Source organism: Mustela nivalis, assembly GCF_964662115.1.
Source record: "Mustela nivalis genome assembly, chromosome: 2".
NCBI classification, from domain to species: Eukaryota; Metazoa; Chordata; class Mammalia; order Carnivora; family Mustelidae; genus Mustela; species Mustela nivalis.
In genome coordinates this window covers 172556417-172570340 of record NC_139021.1, presented here as the reverse complement: position 1 = coordinate 172570340, position 13924 = coordinate 172556417, and the positions used below count along the sequence as shown (strand labels likewise).

The following is a 13924-nucleotide window of genomic DNA, read 5'->3' as shown; positions in this document are numbered from 1 at the left end:
AAGTGTCAGGATATAAAATCAATGCACAGAAATCAGTTGCATTTCTATAAACTAACAACAAGACAGAAGAAAGAGAAATTAAGGAGTCAATCCCATTTACAATTGTACCCAAAACCATAAGATACCTAGGAATACCTAACCAAAGAGGCAAAGGATCTGTACTCAGAAAACTATAAAGTACTCATGAGAGAAATGGAGGAAGACACAAAGAAATGGAAAAATTTTCCATGGTCATGGATTGGAAGAACAAATATTGTGAAAAATGTCTATGCTACCTGAAGCAATATACACATTTAAAGCAATCCCTATTAAAATGCCATCAATTTGTTGCAAAGAAATGGAACAAATAATCCTAAAATTTATATGGAACCAGAAACAACCACAAATAGCCAGAGGAATGTTGAAAAAAGAAAACCAAAGTTGGCAGCATCACAATCCCAGACTTCAAGCTCTATTACAAAGCTGTTATCATCAAGACAGTATGGTACTGCTATAAAAACAGACCCATAGATCAATGGAACTGAATAGAGAGCCCAGAAATGGACCTTCAACTCTATGGCCAATTAATCTTCGACAAGCAGGAAAGAATGTCCAGTGGAAAAAAAGACAGTCTCTTCAACAAATGGTGTTGGGAAAATTGGACAGCCATATGCAGATGAATGAAACTGGACCAACCAGAGTCAAAATGGATGAAAGACCTCAATGTAAGACTGGAATCCATCAAAATCCATTCGGAGAACAAAGGCAGCAATCTCTTTGACCTCAGCCCCAGCAACCTCTTCTTAGAAACATCGTAAAACCAAAGGCAAGGGAAGCCAGGGCAAAAATGAACTATTGGGACTTCATCGAGATCAAAAGCTTTTTGCACAGCAAAGGAAACAGTCAACAAAACCAAAAGACAACTGACAGAATGGGAGAAGATATTTACAAATGACATATCAAATAAAGAGCTAGTATCAAAAAAACTATAAAGAACTTACCAAACTCAACACCCAAAGAACAAATAATCCAATCGAGAAATGGGCAGAAGACATGAACAGACATTTCTGTAAAGAAGACATCCAAATGGCTAAAAGACACATAACAAAGTACTTCTCATCACTCAGCATCAGGGAAATACAAATCAAAACCATAGTGAGATACCACCTCACACCAGTCAGAATAGCTAAAATTAACAAATCAGGATATGACAGATGTTGGCAGAGGATGCGGAGAAAGGGGAACCCTCCTACACTGTTGGTGGGAATGCAAGCTGGTGCAGCCACTCTAAGACAGCATGGAGGTTCCTCAAAAACTTGAGAATAGAGCGACCCTTTAAAGTACATACATGGTCCTGTAGCCAACAAATGATAAAACAAAATGAGTTACTTGTCCCCCTCCCCTGAGTTCAAAACATAGTGATAACATATAAGTTATAAGAATTCTGCTGGTTGTCAGAACACACGCAGCAATTCATACAGAAACTTGAAGTAACAGTTGGAAAGATAGAAGGTGGTTAGGCCTCTTATAGGAAGTAAATCGTGTCCTGCATTAGGAGAGGGTCAGAGTCCACGCTCTGCCGGGATAGGTGATGCCTATCCCACCTGTGCATGGCAAGAAAGCAGCAGAAACAGCCAGTGTCAGCACAAGACTGCAAACTAATGATAGAGTAGCTTTAGAGCTCACCTGGGGTATAGAATCCCAGACCCATACATGTGGGGTTCTGGACAACCCGTAAGCATTCACTTCTCCCTACCTCAACTGTGGCGCTCCAACTGCAGCAGCGAGAGGCTACCATCTGGTGGGAATAATGCTTGGGAAGGAAGTACTTTAAAGTCTTGCTAGTGAAAGGGACATCCATGACAAATGAGCAGTGGTGACTGAAGCTAGATTATATATCATAGGCCGGTTCCTCTCCCCCAACCACTAACTGCTTAAAAGAGTACAATAGAGAGTCAAGGATTTTATCGTTCTTCCTAAGTGGATCTTAGTAGCTGAAATAAAATATGTGTACATAGAAAAAAAAAGGGAGACCTCTATAGAGTGTAAGCACCATGAAAATAGAAATATGGAATGATCTATACCAGAGAAAGTCAAATATAAGGGAAAGCCCGTAGCAGTATTTAAATTAAATATGAATGGCTTCAGAAAGATGAGGGAGGATATTAGAAATATGAGGCATCCACAAGCAGTTATGAAAACAATTGCAGCTATTGACAACAAAATATATCATTGTTGATACGAAGTCAGTGAATAGGTTAAATAACAGAAGGATACACTCTAAGAAAAATCAGTATACTGGAATGGCAGATTGAGGAATGTTCCCAGAGGCACCAGAAAGAATCGAAAGAGTAGAAATAATGAGAGACAAGTTAAGAAATACAGATGACAGGGGCACCTGGGTGGCTCAGTGGGTTAAGCCTCTGCCTTCAGCTCAGGTCATGATCTCAGAGTGCTGGGATCGAGCCCCGCATCGGGCTCTCTGCTCAGCAGGGAGTCTGCTTCCCCTCTCTCTCTCTGCCTGTCTCTTTGCCTACTTGTGTTCTCTGTCAAATAAATAAAATCTTTAAAAAAAAGAAAGAAATACAGATGATAGAAGAAGTATCAAGAGCATCTAATGGGAAATCCAAGAAAGAATACGGTAAGAAATATTAAAAGAAATAGTAACCAAAGATTATCCATAAAAATACAAAGTTATAGGGCTGCAGATTTAAAGGGGGTATAGAATGCCAAATATGAGATAATGGGTACATATCTGAGAGAGATTTAAGAACATTGAGAAACAAGAAAATTCTGAAAGCCTGCAAAAAGGAAATGGAGATCATTTACGAAGGACAGAGAATCAAACTGACATCAGACTTGAGACAAAGGGGCAATTAATACCTTTGAAGTTCTGAAGAAGAGAACTTTGAAATTGAATTTTATATCTAATTAAATTGTTATTCCATGTGAGGACAAAATAAACATACTGATAGGCATATGAGGTCTCAAAGAGCATGCCACATAAAATTTCTCTTTGAAAGGTATCTTGGAGGATTTATTATAGTGGAAAATAAATGAAATGCATGAGTAAGCACCTAGATATAAAGAAAAAGAAGGGTAAAGATAATTCACTGTTACTTAAATTTTAAAAGTATGTCCATATCTGGATTAATATTTCCAAGCAGTATTAGCATAGGGTAGGAGAAACAGAAGGAGTTAAAAGCATATTAAAATATTAATTTTGTTTGAGACAGGCAGGGTGAAATATGTATTAATAAGCTTAGATGGTGATAGGGAAAAGAACCTTCACTATGAATCTTGGTGTGTGATGTGTGACCATCAGAAACAGAGAGATAGAATATGTAACACTGTTTATTAGAAGGACATCAATTTATCCAAGAGCAATAGGGAAAAAGAACAAAACAGAAGGGTAGTAACAACAACAAGAACAGCACACACATGTACACACACCTGCACACACAAAGGAGCAGCTAAAATAATCCTTGGGAGTATAGTAATTATTGTCAATGTAAATAGATTCAGGCAGTTAATCAAAAGATGGACTATAGGATGGCAGGATAAAGTGAATAGTCACCTCTACAAGGGATAAGTAGGAAACAAAAGGATACAGAGAAGTTGGAAGTAAAGGAATAAAAGGACTAGCAGGCAAACACGAACTATAAATAGAGGCAGAAATCTTTAAATTCTATATAATAAAATTTAATGTTAAAAATGACAATGATAAGGAAACAAAATCTGGAAGAAATAAAACAAAGAAATGGAAAGATTAGGAACACACACACCTAACGATACACTCTTGAGCACTAGTGAGCAGCAGCTAACACACCAGGGAGGTACATATGTACTGGAATTACATTTGCTCCTTACGTTTGTGAGTTTTCTAGTTCTTTGATCGGTCCCTTTCTTCTGTGGACTCTGTCTGTATTCTTTACATCCGTTTCTCTCCTGTGACTGTGTTTTCACAGTGTTGGACAAAAAGAAGTAGGATTCAAACAGTGCAGGTTTCCTATTTGTTAAAGATTTTGTACTAAAGTGAGGTGAGGCCAACATGAAATCAGAGCACTTCCTGTAGCTTCCATTTAATCTTCTCTCTTCTAACTTCTCCCCAAGTAATGGAAAATATACCTACTAATTTCCTAATGATCTGAGCTTCCATGGTAATCTGTGATCTAGAATAATAAATCAAGTACACAAAAATTCAGAGAAATGTCCTCTAGAAACTGGCTCTTTGGATAGCATTTGCAAGGCCTGATTCAGTTGTTTAATTTTTTTTTCTCCCAAATAACTAAAGTGCTAGAGACAGAATCAATTCTATTTGTACCTAGGTTTTTGGAGAAGTCTATTTTTATATTCCTTGCTTTCCTTGAAGAAAAGCAAGATTTGAAAATAGCAACATGAAATTAGTCATATAAGGATATTTTTTAAAAAGGGAAAACAATTTTCAATTCTATAGTGTTTCTTAATCTTCCTACTTAAACGTCTTACCATCTGTGAAATAGAAATAAAAAATAATAAGCATATAACTAAATTACTATGCCTCAAAATGCTTTGATTAGTCATTAATCACAATCTGTGGATTTTTCCTCTCGGTGTGTTCTTATTTTCAGAAACCATTCCAGGCATTATTGCAGGAGTCCAGTACAACATTTACTTGCACATAATGATTTCTCCTTCACTATACTCTATTTCTGCATGTGCAATAAAAAGATTATACTAATACAGCCATTACCACAAATGAAAATATTCACAATATTCTATAATTCTCAACATTCAAAAATGCAACTATGTGATTAAAATGCAACTCATTTCCACCTACCTGTTGTAGTCAACTTTGTTAATAAAGATAAATGTGAATTGGGAACTAAAAGGTGTTGGGCACTCCAAGGACTAAATAGAGGTGCTTTGTTTCTTCCATCATACCTGTATCTTAAATTCCTTCAGCTCCTACCTGTCAGCTCCAGGCTGCCAGTGAGCAGTCTGTCACTCTTGCCTAGACTAATAGACTCTCCAGTGGCTTTTGTTACAGCTCATGTCATACTATTAAAACTATGTGCCTTGGAAGTGGCATCACAAATGTAGCTGAATCTTGTCAACTCTACATAATCAGACTCTATTTGGCTGTACAAGCAGATGCAAATTAGAGAAGCAATATAAATATGCAAATCACAGCGGTCCCCTCTCGGTACCACAGTTCCTACCTCTAATGGCCCTCGCAGAAACTCTGCTTGCTCGGCTCCTACTTCCAGTGCAACATCAACAGAAGCAAAGGGACGGCTGGCCATCTGCTGTCGTTCTCGAAGCAATTGCTGCAGGGGGTTAAAAATGATTTGTTTAAAATAGGTTTAAAAACAGGAAATTCAACAAGATCGGTTTCCATTTTGAACAAATGGTACTCAAAACTTAGGAATCATCTGACACACACATCTATACCTAGATCACTAACATAAAAATTGTTTTTTCCCCATGGCCTGGGTCATGAATCCATAGAGGCTTTGAACGCATGATGACTGTAAAGAACTTTTCCCCTGACTTCTATCCCACAGACCTAATGAAATGTATTCAAAAGCATTCTGAAAACCCAAGATGGGAGGGCTAGTTGAGTAAAAGGCCCTGCTATGATGATGGATATGCCAAGTCTTCCCACTCAAAATAATGCAGCTTTTATCTCAGCTGAAGGTAAATACCAGTAAACGTGTTTAAGAAAAAGATAATAACAGTTTTCAAAAGGGGGCACCTAGGTGGCTCCGTGGGTTAGGGCCTCTGCCTTCAGCTCAGGTCTTGATCCCAAGGTCATGGGATCGAGCCCCGCGTTGGGCTCTTTGCTCAGCAGGGAGCCAGCCTCCTCCTCTCTCTCTGCCTGCCTTCCTGCCTGCTTGTGATCTCTGTCCATCAAATAAACAAACAAATACATAAATAAATCTTTTTTAAAAAAGTTTCAAAAGGCATTAATAGAGATTAAAGAAACATACACCTGCCAAGACTAAGTTTTGGAAGTCGTCAAGAGTCTGTCAACTGCTGTGGAACCAGCAGGAATTGTTACTGACAGTGTTTGTAACTTGATTCAAACCGTCTGTGTTCATTATTTAAAACAAGCAATGATTAGTAGGTTACAAAAATTTTGTGCCAGGTCTTCTGAAGCACCCCCAGATATTTGTTTCTTTTTCCTTATGTCTACTCTGGGCTTTGCCCAAGCTAAAAGCAATAAACTAGCAAGTCCCAGCCAACTACCAACCTAATTTATATTTCTGCCTTTCCTTGTAATTATAATATTCATTAAGTCATGATAAGAAAAAATTGATGACCAGCAGGAGATATTGCAAATCTTGCCCTTCTCATTCTACACAGCTAATAAAATTATTATTAAATATTAAAAGTGGATGAGCGATGCAATTAAATACTCTTTCAAATGAGAAGAAAATCCTATCATTGAAAAAGGCAAAATCCTTGAACACAATGAATAGCTTCATTATTCACAGAGATTTTTAAAGATTCACTGGCATTAACTTAAAACGTTAACAACTGGTATTTGAATGTAAATGTATGTCGTGTCATGATGCATCATTCATAAAATTCGCTTTCAGTTGATTAAGGAACAAAAGCCAACACCTGATGGCAGTTTATTATTTAACATTTTTGTTTTAACACTTGTAACACAGCAGTGACAGTGTTCATGAAATGAGCGTCTAAAATATAATTTAAGGCCTTGCTTTGTCATTATTAAAAAGAGAACATCCACAGGCCAATATGGATGGATAGAAATAACACACTTATTATTGAGTAATAGTTTAAGTTCCTAAATTATATGTATATTTAAAAGCAATGAAGGGGTGGGGGGTGGGAGGTTGGGGTACTAGGTGGTGGGTATTATAAAGGGCACGAATTGCATGGAGCACTGGGTGTGGTGAAAAATAATGAATACTGTTATGCTGAAAATAAAAAATAAATTAAAAAAAAAATAAAATAAAATAAAAAAAAATTTAAAAAAAATAAATAAATAAAATCTTTAAAAAAAAAAAAAAAAAAGCAATGAAGACACACTAAAAACATATTCAAAGGAAAAAGTGAATGATATTAACCACCAAATTATTCACTTAATATAACCTCAAAATTACATTATTAAAAATACAGCTGCTAGAAAATAGAATCTTGTTTGTGCCTTAGGAGTGGTCAATAGATCTGAACATTCTGTTTATACAAATGCAAATGTAACATTACTTCAGATGTCAAGGGATATCAAGTGTAGAAGACACAGTGCTCTTTGTCTTTCAGATAAAAATATACATACAGACGCACACATAGATATAGACACAGACACACAAACACACACATACACAAATATACAAACTATCTTTCCTATGGTAATGTACAAATTCCCATGAGAAAATTGTAAATTTTAATTTGGGTTTAAACACAATTTTCTAACATTTGTATTAAAAAGTTTCTTTATGTGGGGGTGCCTTGATGACTCAGTTGGTTAAGAGTCTAACTCTTGATTTCAGCTCAGGTCATGATCTGAAGGTTGTGAGATTGAGCCCAGCATTGGGCTCCATGCTAGGTGTGGAGCCTGCTTAAGATTCTCTCTCTCCCTCTCCCTCGGACCCTCCCAACCCCTTTCTCTCTCCCTCCCTCAAAAAATTGTTTTTTCTTCATTTATACTAGTTCTCCTCATATTACAAATGACATCTCATATAATTGAGAGATTTTTTTCCTTCCACACTTTTATTTAAATCCAAATTGGTTAACATATAGTGTAGCATTGGTTTCATGAGTAGAATTTAGTGATTCACCTCTTGGATATAATATCCAGTGTTCATCACAAGTCCTCCTTCCCCATCACTTATTTAGACCATCCCCCACACCCACTTCCCCTCCAGAAACCCTCAGTTACTTTTCTATAGTTAAGAGACTTTTAACAAAATGAACAGCTCTGTTTCCTTACCTTACCTTCTCCCTAGATCTAAAAGTAAAAGGTCTACAAAATATAGTGCATGAATACTCCATACCACAAATTGTAATGTAAGTCTATAAATATTCCAAATTCGCTATCTTTGACAAAGAATATATTTCTCTGGACTATAATATATTATTGTGAACCTCACTACTCATAATAAAGAAAAATCAATGACTATCTAATACTTTTGTTCATTTAAAAAAATATTTGTAGAATACAAAGGTATTTTTAAAGATTCTAATCTGTCCTCTGAGGTTTGAATTTCCATCGTTTTTTAAGAATCGAATGCTTCCTACAATACTGTTTGCAAAATCAAGAAAAACACTATTCTTGCCCAAGACCATAATGCTGTAATACATAAAAAAAAGACATGGCAATATAAAAATAATTAGGGCACAAGATAGTGTACTTTAAAAGATACAAATCGGGAATTAGCCAGACAAATTAACTCTGGGCCACTTAGTAGAGAACTAGTTTGAGGACTGGCTGAACACTGACTTTCTTACTTTAGAAAACTAATGCAAATATTTTGGCTGAAACTCAGAAAAGGTAAGTCACTTTCTCCTGAAACACTTTTGCTTTGATATGATGGCCCTAAAATAATGAAGTGGAATAAAGTGAGATTCTCTTTGCTACTAATTTCTGGCGTTGAGCCATATCCTTACCAATTGTGTCCCCTCTTGCCAGGTAATGTCTGTATGCATTCCTTCCTGAATTTAGTCCCCTCTGTGTCAGAACAAAAAGGATGTAAATGACATGCTGGTGACTTCAATATTGTCAAAGTTTATCTGACAGGCAATATAGTCAGACTTTGGAGTGAAGAGGTCCTGTGTCTGAACACCATTTTTTTTTTCTTCACTTATTAGCTGTTTGAGCTTAACCAAATTATTTAGAGCTCTCTAAACCTCAATTTTTCTCATTGGAATAGTTGGGATATTAACAGTGTCTACAACTACAACTATATCTCAGAGGATTCGTTTTGAATCCCAGCTTCTCCATCCACAAACTCTTGGGCCGTAGCCAAATTACTCAGACCTTTCTAATACTTATTATTTCTCTCCACAAAAATGGGAATAACAGTAATATCAGAAGGGATAAGGCACTGAAGAGGAAATTCCCTTGAACAGCTCAACACAGAGACTGGAACATTGTGAGCACTCGGTAACTGTTCATTGGTACAATTATTATGTTAAATTTCAAGCACTAATTTTGTCTTTGAAGGTGGCACACTAATTACCAGAGGTCCATTTTCTTCAGCACTAGTGACACATTTTGCTCCACTACTCTCCCTTTTAACAATGTTGCAAATTTATGACACAGTTGTTAAATGTCATAATTGTGGTAAAATGAATTTAGACTTGGAACTGCTTTCTGCTATTTGTGACTAAGAATGATAAAACTTCAACCTACAAATTGGGAGGAAATATAGAATATTTTCTTAAGAACTTTTGAAATTAAATTAATTTTGTGATTGTGATTTTTATATAAATGAATTTTAACATTTTGTACAGCAATAAGAGCCATAAAACAGATGATCTGTTTTATAACTAATCTGCTATTGCCAATTATTCAGCATAAAGATAAAGCCAAAAGAACAAATTGACCATATTACAATAGATTATAATCATGCTGCCATAAACACTGTGGTGAAGAAAATTTAAAAATTAAAGAGATGTTCTTAGTGTCATGTTTGTTGTCTATAATAACTATCTTATTATTCAAAATGTCTTACAAAACAAACCATGAAATTAAAAATAATATGAAAATCCTGGCTTAAATGTGGCAACCAGGAATAATCATTGATTCTATCAAATGTATATGATAATTTTTCTACTCAATACAACTATTTCAAATGCTGTATCATTCTTCATAGTTCATACTAACCACCTTTCCAACAAAAGGCATACAACTCTCTAACAGATTTTAGGAAAATAATCCTTAAAAATCACATAACAGAACAGTAACTAACTGTCCCCAGTTGTCTTCATGTCTCCTTCATGTCTCATAGACATCCTATGTCTAGGTCCTATTCATCCTCCTCCCCCACTTCCAAAGGTGCTTCAACTTCACCCCAAGTTTGAAGTAATCATTTCACTTATAAATTATTTACTACATTAGTATGGTACTATCTTCTAATATCTTTAGACTTTTCTGAAATCTTCCTTAAGGAAAAGATCTGTTTTTATTTGTTTTTTATTACTCACAGTGCTAGTGGCAGTCATTTGATTAATGAACAATTAATGAGTGACTTAAAGTATAAAAATCTATATCATCCAAATGTGAGTGAAAGCAAGTTATGATAAAACTAATTTTAATTATGATTAAGCCTTTAAAAGTATGTGTCCCCCCCAAAAAAAAAAGTTTGTGTCCCTCATATTCTAGAAGTTTTATCCTCCAAACTAAACAGATATATATATATATATATATATATATATATATATATATATATATATATTAGAATGGGGCAATTTTGTGGACCCAACAAATCGATGGCAGGTTTCATGTTGCTTTTCATTTACCTTATTGTAATACTGCAAAAATTTTGGGAAAAAAAACTGCCATAAAGTCATTATAATGTATTTGTATTTTTAATAGCAATTACACTCCCAAGATTTTAGAAAGGCATGGAGGGTGCAATCAAGATGATTTAGTCATTACTCTTGAACTTCCATACCAAAATGAATAAAGTGCTTCAATAAGAGATTAAGCAACATTTTATGAAAAAGAGTATTTCTGTTGTATAGTATCAATAGCTGTGTTTGACACAAATACAGCTAACATAAAGCAATGGAGGTGAACAATTAATTTTGTTATTTTGGTATTAGGATGGTACAAGGAAGTAAAAAGAAGTGGCAATAAATTTTTGTATCCTTAAATTAGGAGAGTATGATTTCTAGCATTTTAGACAACTAAATCTGCAAGGTGCAAGTCTCAAATTCTTATTCAGAATAGTGGGAATGTTTCGCTTCCCAGTCTTCTGGTTTGAAACTAGTATTAGCATTTTATGGGAGTGGCCTGGCTTAACATTCTTATTCAGGTTACTTTAATTACCTTTTTCTAGACTTCTGCAATCTTTGACCTATTGGGACTATGTTACTCTTGAAATAGTTGTTTACTTAAAAAATTTTTTTTTCAAAAAAAATTTTTTTTCTTTGCAATTTCAATGGATTCAATAATTTAACTTACTACTGTCTTCAGAAGCTAATTGCCCCTCATCTAGAACCAGAATGTAACTCTACTATTTTCTTAAATTCTTTCAACAGACAAATTTCTCAACAGATATTAATGCTTAAAAATAAAATAGAATGAATAATGAAAGCAAGTAAGACTACTTTAGGATTCTCTATACATCCCTATTCGTTGGATAAGAACTTGAAATATATCTTAAAAGCAGAATGGGTTCAAAGGACTAAACATCTATTTATAAAGTTTCCTTTTATTTCTTCCTCTAGCTTGTTGATGACAAGCTAGTGGTTCTTAAACTTTGATGTTTATGAGGTTGTATGTACAACATCACCTATATTCTAGATGGAATGATTTTATCTCCATTATCAGCCTTACATACTTACTTTATTTTGTTTTGTTTTTTGAGGGGGGAAGGGGCAGAGAGAGAGAATCTTAAGCAGTCCTCCACACCCAGCACAGAGCCCAACACAGGTTTTGATCTCAGAACCCTGAGATCATGACCTGCACTGAAATCAAGAGTCAGGTGCTTAACCGACTGAGCCACCCAGGTGCCCCCTTTCTGATTTTAAATAGCTTCCATGTAGTATAATTCTCATGGAACTCTTAAAAATTGCCCATACTATCAGGAGCAGAGTGACACAAACTGTATGGCCTGATAGTATCACCATCATTTGCCTATAATAAGGTCTTAAAAGCTCTCTACTGACAGGAGTTAAAGAAAATATATCTCACTTTTATAAGTAGGGCAGTTAAGTATGGACTGTCTTTGTTTAGGTTAATTTAGGCAATGTCAAAGAAATGACAAAGTATGACAGATCTTCCTTATCCTTATGTATTCATGGTCATGCATAGGAGCCAAAACAGTACTTCTTACATGGCACAATTCTTCCCAGTTGCAGTCTGAAGCCAAGAAAATGGAAACAGCACCTGACAACAGTCTCTCTGTATCAATCACTGTAAGTCTGTATGGTTTAATCTGCAAGGGTTTAGACCAAAGGATCTAGCCCTTTAATCTGAAAGGGTTAGACCAAACCAAAGTTTGGGGGTTTTTTCTTACTACAAAAGCTATTTCTTAAAGCACCCACAAGGTTGTTCATCAAATCAGTTAAGCTCTGTATCATTGGATAAACCGTGGGAGAACCATTCTGTTTGGAAAGATCAAGTTCATGTTGGTGTGGAGAAAACAAAGAAAAGTGAAATAATATTTCTATCAAATTTTCATATCCACTCCAGAAACTGCTAATCTTTGCTAACATTTCTTTTAACATATTGAAGTAAGTTAGGATAGAATTGGTAGCTTCAACATTTCTCTGTTGTCTAAGTGAAATACTAACATGTCCCAGCATAGCCAATTCCTGGTTTCCATCAACTGTGTGTGCCTGTTGCCTGCATCAATGAAGAATTCCATCTTGTGAATTCTTTCAAAAGAAAATAATTTGTATCTTAATAATAGATAGTTGATTTCCCATGCAACACTTTGATAATGCAGATGATATGCCTTTATATATTTCTTTTTATCTTATATTTAGCAACATATTTTATTTAATTTACCAATGGAAAAAGAAGTATGACTGTATGTCATCTCTTCATGCATCAGCAATAAGAAAATGATTCTCAGTAAAGTCTCCTGCCTTATCAATAAATTTAATTAAGGAACAAAAGGAGATTCTGAAATTCTTTTTTATTTGGCATCCAAAAGATGAATCTTAAAGAGTTTAAACTAAAATTTTGAGCAGAATTTTTTTCTTTCTTCCCTTCCCTTTCTCTCCCCTCCATTCCCCTTTTGTTCTTTTCCCTCCTTCTCCTCCTTCCTTCCTTCCCTCTTTCCTTTGTAAAAGGCCATTCTTAGAACCATTTGATAGAGAGTTCATTCATATCTTCATCTACTTAGTGAATAAGTTAGGCTGTGAACATCCATTCATTGAAAAAGAACTTTTACCTCTGAGGTGCATGGGATACATGCTCCCCCCGCCCCGGGGTGGAGGGGAATCGCTGCTGCCCACTTCTTCACTATGGCCAAAGGCTGTGTCCTTCCCGACTTGCAGAAGGGTCTGGGGAGGGGGCAGGGCTAGCACCAATACCTGCTTCCTCAGTCCTACTAGCCTCCATCAGCCACTCACCACACTGCTGCACTAAATCACTCAGCTCCTACATATATAAAAGGTGACTCTTTGGATTCTAAATTCAGTAAGCTTTTACATGATATTAAAAAAAAAAAACACCCTATCAGGACTCTTCTAGCCCATCTACCAGGAGACTAGAGACAGACAATACTCTGATGTTGGATGAAATACTTATGCAGGCTGGATTTGAAAGTAACAAAGACTTACCTATTTCTTTTTTTTTTTTTTTAAGATTTTATTTATTTATTTGACAGAGATCACAAGTAGGCAGAGAGACAGGCAGAGAGAAAGGAGGAAGCAGGCTCCCTGCCGAGTCCGATCCTCGGACTCTGGGCTCATGACCTGAGCCGAAGGCAGAGGCTTTAAGCCACCCAGGTGCCCCAGACTTACCTATTTCTTAGTGGGCAAAAACTTTAAGACATGTAAAAATATTGTAGAATTTTGAAGGTCACTTCAGGAAATTCTGAAATTTGGGTTCTTAGTCCTTTCTTTGTGACAAAGATAGGCATCGTTGATTTAGACTTTGCCAAAGATGACCTCACTTCTGAATGAAAGGAATCATTTCATACAGAATGGATTTCTGTAGAAAAGTTAAGAACTCAGCTATTGCTTGATATGAGACCATCCTTTCTGGTGATCAATAGGAAATACAATGGACCTTTGCAAGGTGGTATTTTATTTT

General features: G+C 35.7%; 1 protein-coding gene across 1 annotated transcript in view; it reads right to left on the bottom strand.

The window, feature by feature from the left end:
• The window catches only part of ATRNL1 (attractin like 1), an 815229-nt gene that overhangs the window by 240294 nt on the left and 561011 nt on the right, over positions 1 to 13924 (bottom strand). Inside the window, exon 27 of the mRNA XM_082721456.1 lies at positions 5181 to 5288. Within this exon, the coding sequence (XP_082577582.1) occupies positions 5181 to 5288 (108 nt within the window). The remainder of the gene's footprint in view (positions 1 to 5180; positions 5289 to 13924) is intronic.